The following is a 21,900-nucleotide window of genomic DNA, read 5'->3' as shown; positions in this document are numbered from 1 at the left end:
CCCGGAGATTGACCAGGCTGACATCACACTTGTCAAAGGAAGCATAGTTAAGCACCGTCAGGAGCTTACGAGGTGTGTGCAGTCCTGTCATTCACAGGTCACGGATGCTTTCCTGGAGGCCCCAGCTGAGCCGTGCCATAAGCTGCAACCAGGAGATTGGGTCGGTGTGAAGATCCACCAGCGAAAGACTGCCTGGAACCAAGGTGGAAGGGGCCCTACCAAGTCGTTTTGACCACCCATACCGCTGTGAAGTGCAAGGGCCTGCCCACTTCGATCCACGCCTCCCACTGCAAACCAGTTCCAGCCCCTATAGAGGTGGGTCCTGAAGAGGAGCACCACAGACCTGGTACCGGCAACCCAGGTCCAGAAGTAGATGAACCTGAGGGACCAAGACTAAGGTACCAACTACGGCCCAGGAAACCTGCCAGCGATAGGTGAAGAAAGCTACGAAGTCCTGAAGAACAGCTAAATGGGGCTGGCCAAACAAACCCTACTGAACTTTTTTTTTTTTGTTTTGTTTTTAATACCTAGTAGCTATAGCCTATATGGCTCAAATACATTTATGCTCTTAATGAACCCAGTTTCCCTAGAATTTAATACTTCAGATTGTTGGATATCAAAACAAAAAGCAGTCAAGTAGCACTTTAAAGACTAGCAAAATAGTTTATTAGGTGAGCTTTCGTGGGACAGACCCACTTCTTCAGACCATAGGTGGCCATAGGGACTGGGATGGGCTTTATGCTTATAAGTGGTTTCAGGGGGTTTATAAAGGTGTAGGAGATGTCGTAAGCCTTCTACACACCTGAGTAGCATGGTGTGGTAAGGTCAGTCTTACTCACTGGTCACAGACCCTGGCTGAGTTCACAATCTCGCAGATAAGCTGGGTCCCACTTGCTTTGAGGTTTGGCTTTCTGGCGTGGCTAGAAGGACGGCGGGGGGGGGGGGGGGTGGTCAGTGCCCCGTGGGCTTTGGGAAGGGGGTGGGGAAGGAAGAGAAGAGACGGTTTAAGTCCAAATGACGTTTTGCTTTGAGATTTTTGGTAACTTCAGACTGAAAACTGCTGACGGGGAAACCAAATGTTGGGACTGACCTAGAACAAAGTGGTTTTTGGTTTTGGAAAAGCCGGGGCTCGGTATAAGCCACTAGTTGATTCTGCTTGAATCAGAGAATCACAGGGCTGGATGGGACCTCAGGAACGGGGATTGGACTCAATGACCTCTTGAGGTCCATTCGGGCCCTACGATTCTACGATGGGCAACGACTTAAGTCCTCAAGCAGCTCAGCGCCCTCCCCCTCTGTTCTCTTTTCATTTAGTCTGAGGGCAGGGGACAAAATATTCCTGCTTATCTCTCCCACCCCCACCCCCGTCTCCCCCAAGCTAGCACCGGCTCTGGCCAAAGGAGCTGAGGTGGCAACTTTCACCCCCGCTGGGGACAGGAAACTTTTTTCACACCTCAAAAATATTCATGGCCCGAGGTCGTCGTGTCCCCCGAGCACCACTAATGATGCTTCGGTCCGCTCCCGGCCGGGGCCAGGAGAACTCACTGACCATCCGCTGAGTTCTCCAGGCCCCTTCGCAGCCAGAGCTTTGACTTCCCTGTTAGGAGGGTTTGTATTCTGAGCTCACCTTCCTGCCCGCCTCCAAAAGCCATCGTGTGACAGACCCCCCCCACCCCTGCCTGGCGGGAGGAGGACTTGACACCTGTTAGTGGGGCGGGGAGCGGGGCAGTGGTAGGAGTTTCTTTGCAACCCCTCTGCCCAGTTTCTATTCCCCCCTCGTAACCCACAAGCGAAAGGAGAAGGGGGCCAGGGTGTGGGATCTGCTTCTCCATTCAAGGGGGCTGTTCCCTTGTTTGCGGAAGGGAACAGGAGCAGCAGAAATTCTCACCGCCCCCCGGCTTCTCCTTACCCCCTGCCCATGGATAAGTCAGTGGCAAGGTGGGCGGGGAGGTGAGCTGGCAGCTCAGGCTGCCAGGGCCCCCATTCAAGCTGCATTCGCTCCACCTGCTGGGACAGCCGCCGAGCGTTGCCCTCCAGGCAGGTCCCTGCTATGTGTGCCTGGGGGTTAAAGCAGATTGAAATGTCCAGGAGCTGGTGAGGCCATTAGCACAGGAGGTGGAGCAGTGGGGGAGCAGGGAAATCCCCCCCACCATTTATTTAAGCCTTGCATTTGCCCTGGCAGATGCCTGCATCTCCCACGCCCCTCGGGGAACCCAGAGATGCTTTCCATGTGAACAGCCTCCAGCACCAGCAGAGCAAGCCAGAGACTTGCCTGGGCCCAGCCTGGGGTGCCCAGGAAAGGAAGAAGCAGCCAGCTGCTCCCATGACGCCCAAGGGGGGCAGGCAGCTGTTTGATAGGAAACAGGCCAGGGCAGCTTCTACCCCCCGCCCCCCGTGCCAGCTCTCGGAAGCTGCAGCCTCTCACCCCCATTAATACCCTCCCTCCCCAGTGCCCTGAGCCCACCCAGCAAGCCCCTTCCCTTCCCCTGTTCCTCTGGTGCCACGGCCCTTCCAGGCTCCCTGTCACCGCAGACACTCTGCATCCTGGCTCTGCTCCAGTCACGCCTTCCCCACCCGCTCGTCCCAGGGCTGAGGGAAGCTGATGGCTCCGGTGCCCACCACAAATAGCAGGGGCTGTGGAGACCGGGGAGGGCGAAGGCGGCAGGGCCTGGTCTAAAGGCAGGGAGGCCGTGTGGTCTACTGCCTTGAAAAGACGCCAACTCCCTCCGAGGATGGCTGGCCGACCAGCATGGGCAAGCTCTCCAGGGACAGAGCCCAGTGGCCATTGCGTACCCTGCCCATGGCGTTGTCCTAGCCGAGCTGGGGGGCTGGCAAATCAAGCCCAAACGAGCACAGGGGGAGCCCCTTGCCTGGCCAGTTTGGCACTTTTAAGTTGACGTGTCTCTGTTTTCTGCCCTCCTCAGCGTAGTGCCTCCTGTTCTGGCCACCCCACCCTGCCAGAGCCGCCCCACCCAGCCCAGTGCTCTGCCCAGCCACAGGAAACAGGTGCTGCTTGGAGAAACCAGCTGCTAACTGCTTTCGCTCATTGTAAAGCAGGCTTCCCTGCAGGGCTCCTGCTAATTTTTTCCATCTAGGCGCAGAATAAATTTTGTCCTTTGCAACGAGGCAGGTGCAGCTGTGCACCACCTATAGAAGCACAGGCTGCCGGCTGGGGGTGCTCTGCTAACCAGCTAGGGGCACCTGAATATTTCCTGGGCGTCCAGCCAGGCTTACAGGGAACACTGCGTCTCCAGGCCCCGTCCAGCCTCAACGGGGGCTGTATCCATCCGGCTTTCCTGGGAGCTTTCCTGCCTTCTTCATGAATCTTTGTGACTGAGCCCTGCAGGGCAGCAGCCCTTGATCACCCTAAAATCAACCCCTTGCCTTTGCTTTTGCTCCCCACCATAGCCAGGATTGAACCTGGCTCAGCAGAGCTAAAAAGAAGGGGCACATCTCCCAAACTGGTGCTGCAAAACTATCAGGCTCTGTGGATTACTCACAGGGCTGGGGCGATTAAAGCATTAATGGAGTGTAGCTTCACAGCTCTCCTGGGAAACCCCTCGCACAGACACCCCAGCTAGAGTTGCATCTTAGCCTGGCTTGCGCGGGCAGCCTGGGGCTGAAATGATTCAAAGCTAGATTCTGGAGTGTCCCCATCCTGGGCACACCCAGGAGCCCAGTGTTCTAGGCTGCTTCTTTCCACGGCGGTCGCTGTGCCTAGAAAGTCAGCTGAGGCCTGGTGGCTTTGCGCAGATTAATTGATCCAGTAAACACCGTCATAGCCGGCAGCCCCGGGACCAGGAGGGTGTTGGATGTGCAAATACGCTGGTTAATAGAGAGCAGCTGGGGGAGGCACAGGCAGTGGTCAGTGCCCTCCCCAATAACAAAGTTCAGCTCCTCCCGCTCCCCAGCACCGGCTCCTGCTCCTGCTCAACCACTGCTCCGTTACCTTGCACGTGGCCACGTGGTGCAGGGAACCGCTCTGGGCGGTGGACACTGGGCAGGAGAACCGGGGAGGCTGGCAGCTGTGCTCACATAAGACGGGGGGATGCAGGATGGGAACTGAGCAGGCCGGCGTGTGGGGGGTGGGGCATTGCTTGTGTGCTCGGTTCTGCTCTCTGAAGTGGGGAGGTGGCGTCATGGCTTAGGATTTCTGCCGGTTATTTGAGCGTTGTGGTTGAGCCAATACCGGGTAAAAACAGAGAATACTGTAGATCCAAACCCACACAGTATGGATACAGAAACACACAGACACACAGCCGACATAGATTGGTAAAGATATAGACACATGCACACATGGTAAAGCTCAAGCTATAGCTGCACACAAACACTGTCTAGATTAGGGCCAGGGCTCCCGAAATGTTCTCCATCCAGGAGCAGAATAAATTTTGTTACATGCACCAAGGCATGTGCGGATGTGTGCCACCAATAGAAACACGCCCCCAGCTGTGGTTGCTCTGCTAATCAGCTGGGTAACATCTGAATCTTTCCTGGGCAGCCACCCACAGGCACAGTTTACAGGGAACTTAAGTCTGTTGATTAATCGCGGTTAACTCACAAAAATTAACCGCAGTTTACTCACAAAAATTAACCACGATTCCTGGCACTGGTAAATAGACTATCAATTGAAACTGCTTACATCGTTTTGAATATTTTCCTGCATTTTCATAGGATTTCCATTACGCCAGAATACAAAGTGTACAGAGCTCACTTTCTATCATTTTTGCTACAAATATCTGCACTGTAAAAACCACAAAAGCCACACAACAACTGTAGCACATTCTCTTTATGTGCAACTTACAAATGAACGTTTGGTTTTGTTACCTAGCTGTCCTCAAAAACAAACAAAACTATGTAAAAAAACTTTAGTGCCTCCAAGTCCATTCAGTCCTATGTCTCGTTCAGCCAATCGCTCAAACAAGTTCGTTTACATTTATGGGACATAATGCTGCCTGCTTCTTATTTATGTCACCTGAAAGCGAGAAGAGGTGTTCGCATGGCCGGCCTTGCAAAGTAGCTTCGTGCGCTAAACATTCTTATGCCCTTTCACGCTTCGGCCATTGCTCGAGAGGACATACTTCAATGCTGATGATGCTCATTGAAAAAAATGCAATAATTAAATTTGTGACTGAAGTCATGCGGGAAGAACTGTTCGTGTTAGAGCCACCTTGGATGATGACCCTGCACGTGTTCATTTTAAGAACGCTTTCATGGCAAAAACGCACAGAAGATACCAAAGGGAGGTTTCTAAAGGTAGCTACAGCACTCAACCCAAAGGTTGAGAATCTGACGGGCCTTCCAAAGTCTTCGAGGGAGGAGTCATGAAGCATGCTCTCAGAAACCTTAAAAGAGCAACACTCCAAAGTGGAAAGTGGGGTTATGGTGGATGAAAGGCTGGATATGAGTCAACAGCGCTCTGGTAGCCAAGAAGGCTAACGGCATATTAGGGTGCATTAGGAGGAGCATTTCCAGCAGGTCCTGAGAAGTGGTTATTCCCCTCTACTCAGCATTGGTGAGACCACATCTGGAGTATTGCATCCAGTTCTGGGCCCCCCCAGGATAGAAAGGATATGGATGCCTTGGAGTGGGTTCAGTGGAAGGCAACAAAAATGATTAAGGGGCTGGAGCACATGACCTAAGAGAAGAGGCTGAGTGATTTGAGCTTATTTAGTTTGCAGAAGAGAAGTCTGAAAGGCGATTTGATAGCAGCCTTCACATTCCTCAAAGTGAGCTCTAAAGAGGATGGAGAGAGGCTGTTCTTAGTGATGACAGATGGCAGGACAAGGAGCAATGGTCTGAAGTTACAGTGCAGGTTGGATATTAGGAAAAACTACTTCACCAGGAGGGTGGTGAAGCACTGGAATGTGTTGGCTAGAGAGTTGGTGGATTCTCCATCCCTAGAGGTTTTTAAGTCCCAGCTTGATAAGGTCCTGGCTGGGATGACTCAGTTGGGGTTGATCCTGCTTGAAGCAGGGGGCTGGACTCGATGACCTTCTGAGGTCCCTTCCAGCCCTGGGATTCTATGAAACTACAGAACCACCTGAAAAGCAGCTTTCTGCTGGTGGCATCTGACTCGGATGGTGAAAATGAACGTGCATTGGTCCACACCACTATGGATTCCAGTATCAGAGGGGGAGCCGTGCTAGTCTGTATCTTCGAGAACAACAAGAAGTCCTGTAGCATCTTATAGACTAACAGATATTTTGGAGCATAACCTTTCGTGGGCAAAGACCCATTTCAACAAATGCATGAGTGGGGTGGGGGGAGTGGTTTCAGAGGGGTATTAACAAACAGAACCCACCATCAGCATGGATGAATGGCGACTGAAGCATGAAGGGATATTTGAATCCTTAGTGCATCTGGCATGTAAATATCTCCAGCAAATGTAAACAGACTTGTTTCACTAAGTGATCAGTTGAACTAGAAGTAGGACAGAGTGGCCTTGTAGCATGTAAAGCTTTACATTGCATTCAAAAATAAAACAAGGGTTTTTTAACATAATCCCACATTTGTGAGTACAACGGTCACGATATATTGCCCCACAGATTGTGCTATTGTAGCGGGGTGGTTGAAAATACACTATTTCTTTCCTGTTTTAACAGTGCAAATATTTGTAATCAAAAATAAATAGAAAGTGTACATAATACACTGTGGCTACCGCCACACTGGCCCAGATCTTTGAAATGGCCATGCAAATAGCCATTTCGAAGATGACTGACGAGGCACTGAAATACATATTCGGCGCCTCATTAGCATGCCGGCGGCCGCAGCACTTCCAAATTGCCACAGTTCGCTGCCGTGCGGCTCGTCCAGACGGGGCTCCTTTTCGAAAGGACCCCTGGCCACTTCAAAATCCCCTTATTCCTATCAGCAGATGGGATTTCGAAGTGGCCAGGGTCCTTTCGAAAAGGAGCCCTGTCTGGACGAGCCGCACGGCAGCGAAGCGCAGCAATTGCGAAGTGCCGTGGCTGCCGGCATGCTAATGAGGCGCTGAATAGGTATTTCAGCAACTCGTTAGTAATCTTCGACATGGCCATTTGCATGGCCACGTCGAAGATTTAGGCTAGTGCAGACAGGGCCTTTGCATTCTGTATTATAATTTAAATCGGTACATTCAAAAATGAAGAACATCCAAACATATGTAAACAAACAGTATTCTATAAGGCTACATCTACGCTACAAGCGTCTGTCTACAGAAGCGACCGTTGGAAGAGATTTTCTGAGAAAACATCTGTCGAGACAGCACATCGGCACATAAAAGCGGGTCGATCTTTCGCTCCGCTCCCTCGCCAAAAGGACTCCCTGGAGCGTCTACGTGGCTGTTATGTCGACAAAACCCATCTGGCGTGTAGCTACCCCGCGAGTCTGGGCGACAAAACCCGCTAATGTAGCTGTAGCCTTATTGTTTAGCGGTACAATTTAGCGCGACTGCCTTCGCGTAGCTCTCGTTGCACGCTCGTGCGATATATAGCCACACACAAACACACACTAGGTGTAGAGACAGCCCCACACACGCTCACGCAGAGCACAGAGCGATGCGGACGCACAGCCCATTGAAATGGGTTATTAACAACAGCTCAGCCCACAGCAAAAAGTTGCTAGTAGCTGCAAGTAGCCGCTGAATGAAAGGCCTGCGCTGAAGGTGGGAGTGAGGGGGCGAGGGGGGCCCACGGCCAGGAGGGAACCTACCACACACATAGGAGCTCTGATGTGGTGCAGTGGGAGGCGGGAAAGGGGTGGCAGGCAGAATATCCAGGACCTCTCCTTGTGCCCTGCCCTGACACTGGGGCTTGTCCATCCCAGGCTGTCCCCAACAAAACTGCCTGTGGCCAGGGCTGTCCAGGGCAGCTGGGCTATGCCAGGCCCGGACCCCTGCTGCCCACAGGGCACAGCACGTAGAGGCCAGGGACCATGCAGCCCCCTGTCTCTGGGTTCAGCATGTCCCAGCCCTGCAGCCTGCCTATGGCCAGGGCTGCGCAGGGAAGCTGGGCTGGGGGTGGAGGGCGGGTTGCTACCTCGCACCCTCTACTGCACATCCATCCCCTTTAGAAACACAACCCTGGGCTCCTCTTCTGCTGAAACTGGCCGGCGAGAGGAAGCGATGAGCTCGGAAAAAGGAAGTAACTCAGCAGATGGGGGGTGTTGTGGCCGGGGATTTATTCCCCTTTGATGCTCTGGAGCAGCGAGATTGAGTGTTAACCTGGGGGCCGGATGCAGGGGGCGTGCGCTGCTCTGCGGGCCGAGGGCCTCCTGGCCAACACTCGTGCCCTGGCTGGGCTCTTCAGAGCCCCCCGCCCAGCGCCTCTGCTGCCCGTCACCCCGGTGAGGCAGGCCAGTGCCCTTCTCCCCGCGGGGAATCGAGAGAGCAGGGACCTGCCGAGGGGTGTGGGGACCGAACCGGGGGTCACGGGGCTGTCACCTTCGGTTACACCTGGGGGCTGGCTAACCCCAGCTGTTATTAGGCTTGTGCATGTCCGCCGGGCTCGCGCCATCTGCTCCCTGGTTGCAGCGCTGATCTCAGCCCTGTGCAGAGGAAAGGCCCTGGGTGTGGTGGGCTCTGCCCTGCTCCCATGGGATGGGCCTGGCGCCTCGCTCCAGGCATGGCAACCTGGTGCATGGGGCCGCTGGGCTGTGGGGAGGGGAGTCAGCCCAGCTGGCCCTCTGCCAGAGTGGCAGGGCGCACGGGCACAGCTGAGCCAGCGGTGTTGAGACACAGCACACAGGATCACAGCACTCCCCGGTCCCGTGAGCTGTGTTGCAATACCCGGAGCCAGGCACCAGGCCCAGCCTGTGGGACCGGAGCAACAGCCGTCAGCGGAGCGGGGCCCATCGCCCACCCAGCATGAAAACCTGCGTCGTGCCCCTACGGCCATCCAGGGCGTGAGAAAGCGCCGCCCCTGCACCAAACAGCCACCCACGGGCTCCCCCGCTGCTCTGCGCGCCGGCCAGCAGGTTCCCGCGGTCTACGTCGGACCGACTGCGAATTCAGCGCCTGGTTCATTGCTCCACAGTCTGTCCCAGCCACCGGCCCTGAGCACCACGGCACCATTCTTAGCTGGGCCTGCTTGGCTGCGTGTCCAGGCCTGCTGCTTCCCTCGGAGGCCATAGCATTTGCTCAGTATCTCTTGGAGGAGAGGGGAGGGGAGATTCCCAAGGGTTGGGGGGCAGCTGGCTTTGGAAGGTACTTGAAGGCAGAGGTCACCACCTCTGTCACGGAGAGAACACAGCCTCTCTTTCCTGCCGTGCTCCCCGGCTCTCCACTGAAGCGAAATTGCAACACAGGCGTTGACTCGCTGGAAGAGAAAACCTGCGTGAGCAAGCTAGAAGTCAGGCTTCTGCTCTGTGCTGATGAGGATCTGCTGGAGGACGGCATCCAGGCCAGGGCGCCGCATTGCAGAAAAGAGTTGGAGAAATTGGAGACGGGCCAGAGAAGAGCAGCAAGAATGATTAAGAGTCTAGAGAACAACAAGAAGTCCTGTGGCACCTTATAGGCTCACAGATATTTAAGGGTCTAGAGAACATGAGTGAGGAGGGAGGACAGAAAAAATTAGATTTGATTCGTTTGGGAAAAGAGAAGGCGGCGAGGGGATGGGATTGCAGCTGTCAAGTACCTAAAACAGGGTGACAAGGAGGAGGGAGAAAAATTATTATCTGGGCCTCTGAGGCCAGGGCAAGGCACAATGGGCTTAAACTGCAGCAAGGGAGGTTTAGGTTAAACATTAGAAAAAATTTCCAGGCAGGGTGGTTAAACACTGGAATAAATTACCTGGGGGGCGGGGGTGGAATCACCATCTCTGGAGATATTTAAGAGCAGGTTAGGTAAATATCTAACAGGGATGGTCTAGACAGTACTTGGTCCTGCCATGAGCGCAGGGAGCTGGACTTGATGGCCTTTCGAGGTCCCTTCCAGTCCTATTGTACTAGGGTTGGATGAACTTTGCAGCCGATTCCTGCACCGACTTGCTGACCATAACCTGCAGGGAGCAGCAGAGATACCGTGGGGCTCAGGAGTCGAATGCGATGGCGGGGCTAGGCCTGGACTCTGGCCAGGAGGTGCTAGGAAGGCGGAGCTGTGGAGAGGGCCGAGGCCATTAAGCGTGGAACAGCGGGGAGTGCGGATGGCAAATCAGGGTTGTGGGCAAAGGCAGAGCTGGGTGTGGGGCGCCCGGGGCTGGGAGGGGAGGGGGGCTGCAGGTCAGGATGGAGCAGCACCCGCCCGGGGGGCTGGGACGGGGATAGAAGCAGCTGCTGCAGCTCAGCAGAGAGGACCGCTGGCTGCGCTGCACTCACGAGCAGCTGGCACTGCAAAAGGCACAGCTCCCGGCTCAGCACCCCGCAGAGCAAGGCTAGGCCTGGTGTGATGGCACAGCGGTGGGAGCAAACGTCCCCCCGAGGGCTCTGTCCCACCCTCACTCCCCCTCCGAGCACTTCTGATCCTCTAGTTCTCCCCCTCTGCCACCCCCATGGCTTGGTCACGTGCCTTCCTCCAGGCAAAGCGCTTCTCCACTGCATTACTTCTGCCAAAACACCTCTCGCCTCGCGCTCCAGTGCCCATCACATCGACATCCTGCAGGCAGCGAAATGCCACCCAGTACAGCACTGCAGAGGTGGGACAAGGACCTTGTCCCTTTGCCCTGAGACACCCGGCAACCCCAGAACGCCCCAGCAGGTGGCCCCGGCCGGGCTGCGTGAGCAAGTTTTTAGGGTCAGGAGACAGGCAGGGGTGTGGAGGTTTAGGGACACCATGCTCTTGACGCAGGGACCTAGGGAAGCAGCGGATCTTGCTGGGTGGGGGGGGCTCCCATTGGGTTCAATTGCTGAGGGGACATTCTCCCAGGGACCCTGGCACTGGGGAGGGCTTCCTGGGAGAAAGGGTTGCTCTATACAGCGTTTATGAAACCCCCCCCACAACCTCCAAGCCTGGGGCTTATGAGTACATAAAACAAGCGACACTCACAGCCGTAGAGTCTGGCTTGCGAGGGCCTCAGCAACTGGGCGTCCCTGGTGTCGGGCTGGTGGGGCTGTTCCGCCCAGGCATGCTTGGGCCACCGGAATGGGCTTTGCTGTATCGCTGGCTGTCCACCTGTGTTCCCTGTCAGCTGAGCCCTTGGGTGGCTGCCCAGGAGCGATTCAGGCACCGCCCAGCCAATGAGCAAACCTTCCCCAGAGGCGGCTGCATCTTGGCCCTGGGGGACGCGCCCACAGCCGACATGTTTCTGTAGGGGTGGTGCACACCTGCACAGGTTTCACTGCACATAAAATTTATCCTGCACACGGGTGGGAAAAAATGAGAGGGGACATTGCCCAGCCCCACCCGCACCATCTGGGTCACCCTGGGATTCACTATCACTTCCCTCTTCCTACACATCAACTGGAGCACAGAAAAGGGGAACTCTCAGACAGCTGGGTTCGGAGCTGCGACGCCACCAGCACATACACACAGCTCCCGTCTCTTTGCTCACAGCTGCTTCTCCCCAGCCATGAGCAAGCTGCTGGGAGCTCTCTTGTCCTGGGGCCTGGTGGTCTGGGTGATGGGCGCAGAGAAACCTCCAGGACCACCAGCGCCTGCGAGGTTTCAGGAGTGTAAGAAAGCCCTGAAGCTCCCGGCGCTGGAGGTGCTGCCTGGCGGGGGCTGGGACAACCTCCGGAACCTGGATATGGGGCGCGTGATCGGCCTAGGCTACACCCAGTGCAAAACCACAGAGGACGGGTCCTACATCATCCCAGACGAGATCTTCACCATCCCCCGCAAGCAGAGCAACCTAGAGATGAACTCGGAGATCATAGAGTCTTGGATGGACTACCAGAGCGCCACCGCTGCCTCGGTCAACGGCGAGGTCTCCCTCTACTCCTCTCTCAACGGCAAGTTCTCCAGCGACTTCCACAAGGTGAAAACCCACCAGGTGAAGGACAAGGCTGTGACCACCCGGGTCCAGGTCCGGAACCTGGTTTACACGGCCAAGTTTGACCCTGCAGCAGCCCTGGCCAAGGGCTTCCGCCAGCAGCTGGTGGCCATTGCTGGGCACCTGGAGAACAACCAGAGCCGGATGGCCGACTACATGGCGGAGATGCTGGTGCTGAACTACGGCACCCACGTCATTACCTCGGTAGACGCTGGGGCCAGCCTGGTGCAAGAGGATCACATCAAATCCACCTTTGTTCAGGACAACGTGTCCACACGGAGCGCCATCACCGCCTCGGCCGGGGTCACCTTCCACGCCATCATCGACTCCACCATCAGTGGGTCCCTGAGCACTCAGAACACCTTCACCAGGCAGTACCTGGACAACCGCACCAACTCCAGGGTGGAGAGCATCGGTGGCGTGTCCTTTTACCCAGGGATCACCCTCAAGGCCTGGCAAGAGGGCACCACCAACCAGCTGGTGGCGATTGACCGCTCCGGCTTGCCGCTGCATTTCTTCATCACCCCCAGCAGCCTGTCGGAGCTACCCAGCCCCACGGTGAAGAAGCTTGCTAGGCGGGTGGAGCTGGCCGCCCGCCGCTACTACGCCTTCAACACCTACCCCGGCTGCACCGACGCCGCCTCGCCCAACTTCAACTTCCACGCCAACACCGACGATGGCTCCTGCAAAGGGGCCGAGACCAACTTCACCTTCGGGGGGGCCTATCAGGAGTGCACCCCCCTGATGGGGCCGGATGCGCCTATCCTCTGCCAGGGGCTGGAGCAGAGGAACCCGCTCACCAAGGCCTTCTCCTGCCCTGCCGGCTACATCCCGGTGCGGCTGAGCACCCAGGAGCGCGAGGAAGGCTACAGCCACCTGGAATGCCGTCACGACTGCGTGCTGGGGATCTTCTGCCGCAGGGTGTGTAAGGACGTGTTCTGGCTGTCCAGGGTCCAATTCAGTGCCTACTGGTGCACGGCGGGAGGCCAGGTCCCGGAGAACTCGGGGTATCTCTTCGGGGGCCTTTTCAGCTCTCGGAGCATCAACCCCATGACCAACGCCCAGTCTTGCCCCTCCGGATTCTTCCAGCTGAGGCTGTTCGACCAGCTGCAGCTCTGCGTCAGCCGGGACTACGAGGTGGGGCTGAGGTACTCTGTGCCCTTTGGGGGGCTCTTCAGCTGCCAGTCTGGGAACCCCCTGGTGGGGGGCCACCGGGGCACCCTGGATGACCCCTACCCAAAGCGCTGCCCCGTGGGATTCAGCCAGCACCTGGCTCTGATCAGCGACAGCTGCCAGGTGGAATATTGCGTCCAGTCCGGGATCTTCTCAGGTGGGGCCCTGCCTCAGGCCCGGCTCCCTCCCTACACCCGCCCCCCTGCCCTGCCCTCGGCGGCCACCGACACCATCCTGGTGACCAGCGCTGATGGAGCACGCTCCTGGGTCAAGGATGCCCAGACCCAGCTGTGGCGGCTCGGGGAGCCGGCAGAGACACGCCGGGCCGCCGGGCTGGTGGGAGGAGGCCTGTCAGGCAAGGAGACGGCCGGCGTCACCGCGGGCATCACCACCGGCCTGGCCCTCCTCATCGCCGCGGCCATCTATGGCTCGCGGCGGTACAAGGCCAGGGGGTACCGCAGGGTGGGGGAGGGGCAGAGCCTGGTCCCGGAGACAGCCCCGTACGGCGCTGCTGCTGAGCTGGGGGAGAGAAGCCCAGCAGACCCAGAGAGCCAGACAGAATAAGCCCCCTCCCACCCACCTCCCACGGCTGGGGAAAGCCCCTTGCACCCGGGCACCTCAACCAGCTTCCTGCTGCACAGATCTGTGAGCTACCCCCCCCAACCCCCTACTGCAGCCCTGCCTGATTCCCTCCCCCCCCGCATGGGTCCCCCCAACCCCTCCCCCCCCGCTGGCCAGAGACACCCACCTGCAGCCCTGCCCACTGCCCTCCCCTGTGCATGGGAACCCCCCAAGCCCCTCCTCCCTGCTGGCCAGAGACACCCCCCCCCGCAGCCCTGCCCGATCCCCTCCCCCTTGCATGGGACCCCCCCCAACCCCACCCCCACCCCCGCTGGCCAGAGACACCCCCCCTGCAGCCCTGCCCACTGCCCTCCCCCCTGCATGGGATCACCCAAGCCCCGCCCCCCCCGCCACAGACACCTCCCCCCCCCCCGCAGCCCTGCCCGCTCCCCTCCCCCCCGCATGGGACCCCCCCAAGCCCCTCCCCCCTGCTGGCCAGACACCAGCTGCCTCGCACCCCCCCATTGCGTTATGAGCTCGAGCTGCTGCACCCCGCTCTGCCCCCTGGAGCCCCACTGCAGGCACGTGGGGTGGAGGGGGGTAACCCTCCATTCCACCTCAGGGAGATGCTGAGGTGGAGGGAGCCAGGGCCTGGCTGTGCTCTGACCCTGGTGATTGGCTGCAGAGGGGCCAAGTCCCTGACCTCCCCCCAGGCCCCTGTGTGGGGGTGGGATTAACTCAGCGGGGTGGCAGGGAAGGAGTCACCAGTGGAGAGGGGGGCGGGTCAGGGCTCCCAGACAGCGCAAGGAGAGGAGGGTGGGACCCAGGTGCGCCACAGTGCTGGGATCTCACTAAACACCCCCCCCCCCAAAACCGGGACCCGCTTAGAGCCGCTCTGCCCCTTCCTGCCCAGGAATCCCCTTCTGCCAGCTCACCCCCAGGAGATCAGCCTGGCAGCCAGCTCCCTTGGGGTGTCACTGGGGACTCCAATCACGAGCCCCTTCCCAGCGCCCAGGCGGTGAGGGGAGAGGGGAACCACGCAGGGCCTCTCTCTACGGCCATCGCCGGCTGGGCCGGGATTCGGCCTACACAGGTGTCTGTCCCAGGGCTGTCCGGGATCTCCAGAGTGGGACCAGCCAGCTCAGCGCCATCTCAGCCAGCAGCCACAACAACACCCCCCTTGTGTGCAGCAAGGCCAGGGACCCTGCACCAAGGGCTGGGTATATACACCCAGTCTGTGTTCCCAAGCTTCCCTCCCTACCCCTTGGGTGCAGCCCCTTTCTCTAATCCCCGGCACACGCTGCTTCACACCCCTCACTTCACCTGTGCCCACAGTGGGTGCAGCATCCGGCCAGTCTTTAGGGTCACCTTTCCACCCGGGGGAACACCAGCCTCTCTGGAAGCTGAGCACTGGGGGCGGCTGCCCAGGAGACATACAGGTATTGCCCAGCTGATTAGCAGAGCGCCCCCCAGCCAGCAGCGTTTCTATGGGTGGTGCACATTGGAACAGGCCTTTGTGCATGTAACAAAATTTATTCCACCCATGGATGGAAAAAATTAGAGGGCGCCCTCGCCTCCCCTTGCCTCACATGCTACAAGCCGCAGCAGCCTCCTCTGCATGGAGCTGGCCGCCACACCATCTGTGTGGACTACAGCAGCAGCCAAGAGGAGGGGAGAAGCTGAAAGCAGGTGGCAGCAGACAGACAGCCTCATTAAAACCCTGGCGGGCAGCACAAACCCCCCACAAAAGCCAAGGAGCGGGGGCAAGAGGAACATAACTTTTCTGCCAGGCCCTGGCCTACTGCACTGTGGGGCCCTGCCAGCTCCTTAAATAGCTCCTTGCTGGCTTGTACCACATCCGCTGCTGATCATCTTCACTTGTGCAACAAACCTAAAACAAGAGTGAGCGGTTCTGTCCATCCCCCCCTCGAGCTCCTGGGGTCATCCAGAAAAACAAGACCAGAACTGCTGGTAGGCTGTATTCTCTCAAAAATACACACTCTCTCTCTCTCTCACATTACCCTCGTCCGGGTGCTTATGGCTGGTTTATACCCCACAAAGGAGGCACAGCCTCCCAGGACTGGGATATGGAAAAGTGACCTGGTATTCTGAGCCCACCACCACCTTCTCCCTGTGAACTCCGGCGGGTTACCAGAATAGAACAGAGAAAGATGCTGCTTCTCTCTTTTATTTCAGCCAGCAGTTAATGGCACAGGCAGCGATGCATTAAAAAAAAAAATTAAAAAAAAGATATCCCTGTATACGGTTGTTGTAGTCTATGAAATGCAGCATGTGTTGGGAAGGGCGAGTGGACAGATTCCTAGGTCAAAAGGATTTTGCATAGAGGGAACCTGCTTTTCTCTAGGGCAACAGCCCCAGGGTTGGATGCTCTCTACAGGTTGAACCTCTCTCGTCCAGCAACCTCCGTAATGTGGGACGATTTGAGTTAGCCAGACAACCGTGTATCGCCGGCGTGCCCAAGTTTCCTGCAATCCCATAAAATTTGTTGCCAGCCACCAGGCCTGGCTCTCAGTGTTCTAGGCTGTTATTTCACAGAATCATAGAAACATAGAATAGAGCTGGAAGAGACCTAAAGAGCCATCAAGTCCAGCCCCCTGCCCAAGGCAGGACCCTTATTTATTATTTAGCTGTAATCATTTCATGTAATTTACCCTGAAATGTCTTCTAACAGCCCAGTAAGCGTTGGTAATGTGCTAGACAATATTATCTCCCGTAAGCTGGCAAATGATATTGTCCGGCACTGGTCAGGTCCCAAGGGTGCTGGATGAGAGAGGTTCAACCTATGCTAGTATTTGCTGGGCCCTGCACGTAAATAGCCAGGAGGATGCACAAAATGGGCTTGGAGGCAGATGGGGCGGGGAGGCACGACGGATTCCTTGAGGTAGAGGGAATTCATCACCCATTTCATGAGGGATCACGACCTGGGAAAGGGGAGGACGGGAGGGCCCGTTCGGACAGACCAACACACAGCACAGTTTCAACTCAACTCACGGGTACGCACGGCTGGTTAGCAGCGTTGTTGATGATCAGCCACACCAGGCGGACGAGGGAATCGCTTACTTCTGCGGCCGAGCGAGCGTCTCTGGAGCTTAGCTAGCTCCGGGGTGGAACCAGACTCCATAACTCCCCCTCAGCCCTGGGTTACCCTCCCGGGGAAGAAGAGGCGCCAGTGCTCCCACAAACAGCTAACAAAAGACACACGGACAGGCCCGGGAGACGCAGATAGCAAATGCCCCTCCAGCCTGGCAGGAGAGCGCTCCATTTATTAAACTGGCACATACAACCCCCCCCCCCAGGCGGACAGTGGCAACACACCAGAGACAGGCACAGCGCACCGTTCACAAACAGAACACGATAAACAGCAAGACTGCCCCTCCCTGGGCTGCCGCCACACCCCGCACCCCACGAGGACACACAAGGACAGGGTCCGCCCTTCCCACGGTCTGGCCGCCGCACCCCACTGGGGTCCTTCCAGAGAAAGTGTCAACTCCTTAGGAATTAAGACTAAAGCAACTTGGAGGGGCAGGGAAAAGACAGGGATTAGTATCCTGCCCCTCCCTGAGAGGAACAGTCAGGGGGCCCATAGGGGACCCCTTCCAACCCTCTGCCTCTAGCCTGGAAGCCACGTTGGACTGGAGGCTGCTCAGTGCTGGCACAGCGGTGGTCAAACGGCGTGAGTGGGACAGTGATTCTAGAGCGCATGTGGCAAGAGATTTCCCTAGGAGCCACACGCCTGAGCTGTGATGACAAAACTTAGGCTGACACCTGAAAGCCACCAAAACTCGCCGGAGGGTGACTTCCTGATAAGGAAGCATGTCCACACTGGCAGCACCATTGATGGTGTGAGCAATGCATGGTGGGTGCGTATCCCATCAGGCAGCGAGGCAGGAGCAGAGCTGCTCCCTGCGCATCTCAGGCTTCCCCTAGAGCTCCCTCCCAACCATCTCAGCTGCTAGGAGCTGCATGGGGAATCTCCATGCTGAGGCACCTCAAAGTGGCGCGGCAGCCCGTCTCCTGTCTGCCTGCTGCTGCGTTCCTAGGGCAGGGCAGAACCGGAGCAGCCCAAGCATTCTTGTGTTCCCCAAAGTCAGCAGGCAGGTACTTCCCCAGCTTTGAAAGGGGAGGGGTGCAGGCCTGGAGCCAGCCATCAGGACAGGCATTGTGGGATACTGGGGGAGCCACAGACAGAGTCTACACCGGCTGGTTGACAATACAGGGAGGAAAAACAGGACAGGTGGTTGTGGGGGTGGAGGGTTGGTTTTGTCACCGGAACCAGATGTTTTTCCCAATCAAACTTTTCGGCAACAGAACTCGGCGGTGTAGACAGGCCCCTACCGGCTTGGAGGAGGAATATGGACCTGGAAGAATAGACTGGACACTGACATACACCAAGAGGAGATGGAATAATGGACTGGAGATGAACTCGGGATGTAAGAGATGGGAGTGCGGGGAACACGGATTCTTTCAGAGTGCGGGAACTCAACAGCAGGGGAAGGGACAGCTCAGTGGTTGAGTATTCCCCTACTAATCCCAGAGTTACGAGACCAGTCCTTGAGGGGGCCATTTAGGGATCATGGGGAAGGGAAAAAAAAAATGGTGCTTAGTCCTGCTAAGAGACCCAGGGAGTGGATCGAATGAGATCCCTTCCAGCTCTATGAGTGGTGTATCTCCACAGACAGATGCGTGTGATTAAACGTGGGTTTCAGGTTGCTTGAGGTTGGGAAAAAAATTAGAAAGCCAAGAATTTGGCAAATCAAGTTTTGAACATAAAAAAAAAATTGCAAAGTGATTAGGAAGCAAAAAAGCCGTTGTTTCACTGGGGGAAAAGGAAACATTTCCTCTTTTTTCTGTTGCCTGAAACCAGCCAGCACAGTGGACAGAAAATGTTTCCGCTGCTGCATTTTGCACTGGAAAATGGTGTGGTTAAAAGTTTCCCCCTGTTCTAAGGTGGAGGGAAGATAACTCCTCCCCCACCCTTGGAATAAGCTTGGGGAACTCAAAGGAGGGGAGCACGAGGCACTTGCACCCCAGGGGGATGAAAGGGGAGGACAATCTCAGCTGCTGGCGGAGGGAGGGGTTGCTGTAGCAATGAAGGGGGTTTCCAGGCTGTCTGGGATTGGAATGGCTCCTCACACAGGGCTGCGAGGGGGCCACTGCGAACGCTCTGGGGCAGCCCGGGCAGGCCTTGCCAAGTCTCTGGGTCTTTCCTCATTCTCCTCTGCCGATTGCACCGGCCACCGCTCCGGCAATCCCCACCCGCAGCCAATTGTAACTCCTACCCCTGCATTCTCACCGCACCTGCCGCCACCTGGGCCCATCGCCTGCCTTCCCCTCCTCTGCCTCCCGCCACAGGGACTTCACAAAGCCTGCGAGGACCAGGAAAGCCCAAGGATCTACAAACCTGAGCCTCAAGCCAGGAGAGGGGCCAGGATCCAGCAGGGAGCCACCTCACACCCCTTCCCCGTCTCCCAACCAGGGCGGGAGCTGGCGCATAGCCCATGGGACCCACCTCCCTCGCTGCAAAGAGGCCACGAGGTGGCAGGACCACAGGGGCTGAGCTGGCTCACGGAGATAAGATTTTACTGGGCCACCATGTTGCCAAGGCCCTCCTGTTGCCGCCGGACCTTGGTAGGGGAGGAAAGAGGAACACGGGCCCCTGGGCACAACACAGGGTTGCCTGATGGGTGTGTGTTTGTGCCCACCGCGTTGCATGTGTGTGTGCGTGTGTGTGTGCGGCAGTCATTTTGAAACACGGCCAACCCTGACTGGGCTCCTCCTTTTCAAACTGGCTGCCTGGCTCGCCTGGCCCCCGGGGAGGGCAAACTCCAGCCAACGTGTCCTCCAGCTCTAACTTCAGTACCGCTTCCTTTTAAGGGTCCGAGCGCCGGCGTCACCTCCCAATGCGAGGAGACAGATACACGTACGGATCTACAACAACCCCACCCCCTGCTCAAACAGGAGGTATATAAATTTAGATCCACGCTGGGGGGACTGCCCTGTACAAACAGTTCCAAGAACCTATTTTGGGGGAGAGGGTGAAATGGGACCTGGCTTTCCCTTGCAGCCTAACACACCTCCCCTGCATGGGGTCGGACCAGACACAGCCTGTACTGGGGCCCGGTTCCTTCACAGGTACAAGGAGATCAGCGCATCCAGGTGTGGCCGAAGGACCACAAGTGACACAGACTTGGGTCTGAGCCTGTACAGAAGGGAGCAGGGATCCCCAGCCGCTGCACTCGCCATGTTCAGATACGGGTCGGGCTGAATCATTAAGGAACTTGTTCTGCTCCAGACTGGTGGCAGCCTGGCCCCGTCTGCAATGCATCCAGCAGCTGGGACATCCATTCCCCCCGGGCTCAGGTCGGGGCAGACGGTAGGCTCGGCTCTGACCAGACATGGAGATGGGACAAGGTGGGAGGGGAGGAAGGGGTCCCAGACCTGCAAACGACACATTTCTAATTCACACCGAGCCCACAACATGAAAGCAGCAGCGACATGACGACACACAACCAGCCTCCTACCCGGGCGAGACAACTGGGACTGGTTTGAATCCTTGGCATTTCCATGGGCCTCGGCAGCAGCTCCCACAAGGCCGTTCAGCTTCACAGGGTTTAGCGGTTCGACCCCCACCCCGACCGTCCCAGCCAAGTGCAACGAGATGAATGCAACCGTGGGTGAGGGGGCAGCCCCACGGATACGCCCGATGGCGAGGCACCAGGGGCCTCCTGCACCACGCCACGCGTCCCAGGGGTGCCACTGGTGCCAAAAAGCTGCACCGCAATGGGAGAAGGTGGGGGAGGGTGCAGGCATCGGGGCAGAAGGGAGGCGGCGAGCGTGGGGCGCCGCCCTATGGCAGAGCTCCTCCTGCCACAGTGGAAGGCCGTCTCCTCCCCACGCCCTCGGCGCTCAGTCCTTCTCCTGGGCCACGCTCTCCTCGGTGATGCCTTGGGCCGCCAGCTCAGCCAGCACATTGTCCAGGTAGTTGGCGTCGGGGTAGCCGTGGCCCGTGAGGTTGGAGCCGAACTCCGTCTTGTGGTGGATTTCGTTCCAGATCACCGTGTCCGACTCGCCGGTGGTGCTGGAGGTACCGATGGCAAAGATCAGGCGCCGGTCCCAGGCCACTAGCAGCAGCTTCAACACCTGGAGGCGTGCAGGAGAGAAAGGGTCAATACCCCTGGAGCGGCACATACAGCCCGATGCAGCGTTAACTCTGAAACCTAATGGTGGCGGAGGAAACGATAACCCCAGAAACTACTTCATGGCTGATCACTCAGCTGATGTGCTTATTCCCAGCACGACCAACCTGGCTCCCCATCCCTAACCTCAAGCTGCCTCTCACGACCGCTCCTGCAAGCCAGTGAGTTTTCCAGACAAAATGCTGCAACACAGTATGACCAGCCGATTCAGAGAGAGCAGGAAAGAAACATCAGTTCATTTTCATGTCAAAACTCAATAAAATCTCTGTGGGGCTTTAACTGGGGGATTAAAAGTTGTCTGGAGCCAACACTGTATTGGCTTCTTGTGCCCAGAGTGCTGCTCAATTGGGTCTCACTTGCTGTGGAGCACAGGGGTTTTACCTGCTCTGATTTCCCATTAGAGCCACCAAGAAGGTGGGCTCTTGCCCCCTTAGGGCTTTTGCCAGTGCATGGAACTGGCACATCCCTAGGCTAAAGCTTGACCCCTAAAAGGAGGCTGAACCAGGCTCAGATCTCACATGAATCCCCATCATCATCCATCGAATCAGACTCCGAGGGCTGGAAGGGAGCTCAGGAGGTCAGCAAGTCCAGCCCCCTGTTTCAAGCAGGATCAACCCCCACTAAGTCATCCCAGCCATGGCTTTGTCAAGCCGGGACTTACAACCCTTTAGGGATGGAGATTCCACCACCTCTCTAGGCAACGCATTCCAGTGCTTCCGCACCCACCCGCGATAGTTTTTCCTAGTATCCAACCTACTCCTCTCCCTCTGTAACTTCAGCCCATCGCTCCTTGTTCTGCCACTGTCACCCCTGAGAACAGCCTCTCTCCATCCTCTGTAGAGCCCCCCGCAGGAAGTTGAAGCCGTCTATCAAATCATCTCTCGCTCTTCTTTCGGCAAACTAAATAAGCCCAGATCCCTTAGCCTCTTCTCGCAGGTCATGTGCAGACTCCTAGGCTCGTCCTCCAGCCATACCCTCTCTGCCCGATTTCCCCCTCTCGTAGGCTCCTTCAGTGGGGAGGTTCTACCAAAGCGCTGTCTCCCAGC

General features: G+C 57.2%; 2 protein-coding genes across 2 annotated transcripts in view; one reads left to right on the top strand and one right to left on the bottom strand.

The window, feature by feature from the left end:
* The first annotated feature begins 11,480 nt into the window (after positions 1-11,480).
* MPEG1 (macrophage expressed 1) lies at positions 11,481-13,754 on the top strand. Its single transcript, XM_074996071.1, has one exon. It carries the CDS (start codon positions 11,481-11,483, stop codon positions 13,638-13,640), a length of 2,160 nt encoding a protein of 719 aa, XP_074852172.1. The 3' UTR covers positions 13,641-13,754.
* A 738-nt stretch (positions 13,755-14,492) lies between these two features.
* Positions 14,493-21,900, bottom strand: part of DTX4 (deltex E3 ubiquitin ligase 4) — a 31,226-nt gene continuing 23,818 nt past the window's right edge. The window contains exon 9 of the mRNA XM_074998128.1: positions 14,493-20,798. Within this exon, the coding sequence (XP_074854229.1) occupies positions 20,565-20,798 (234 nt within the window). The 3' untranslated portion in view covers positions 14,493-20,564. The remainder of the gene's footprint in view (positions 20,799-21,900) is intronic.

Source organism: Carettochelys insculpta, chromosome 6 (assembly GCF_033958435.1).
Source record: "Carettochelys insculpta isolate YL-2023 chromosome 6, ASM3395843v1, whole genome shotgun sequence".
NCBI lineage: Eukaryota > Metazoa > Chordata > Testudines > Carettochelyidae > Carettochelys > Carettochelys insculpta.
This window is presented reverse-complemented; position numbering and strand designations above follow the sequence as displayed.

Coding starts and splice junctions, on each gene's coding strand:
- MPEG1 (XM_074996071.1), top strand. CDS start 11,481: ATGAGCAAGCTGCTGGGAGCTCTCTTGTCCTGGGGCCTGGTGGTCTGG.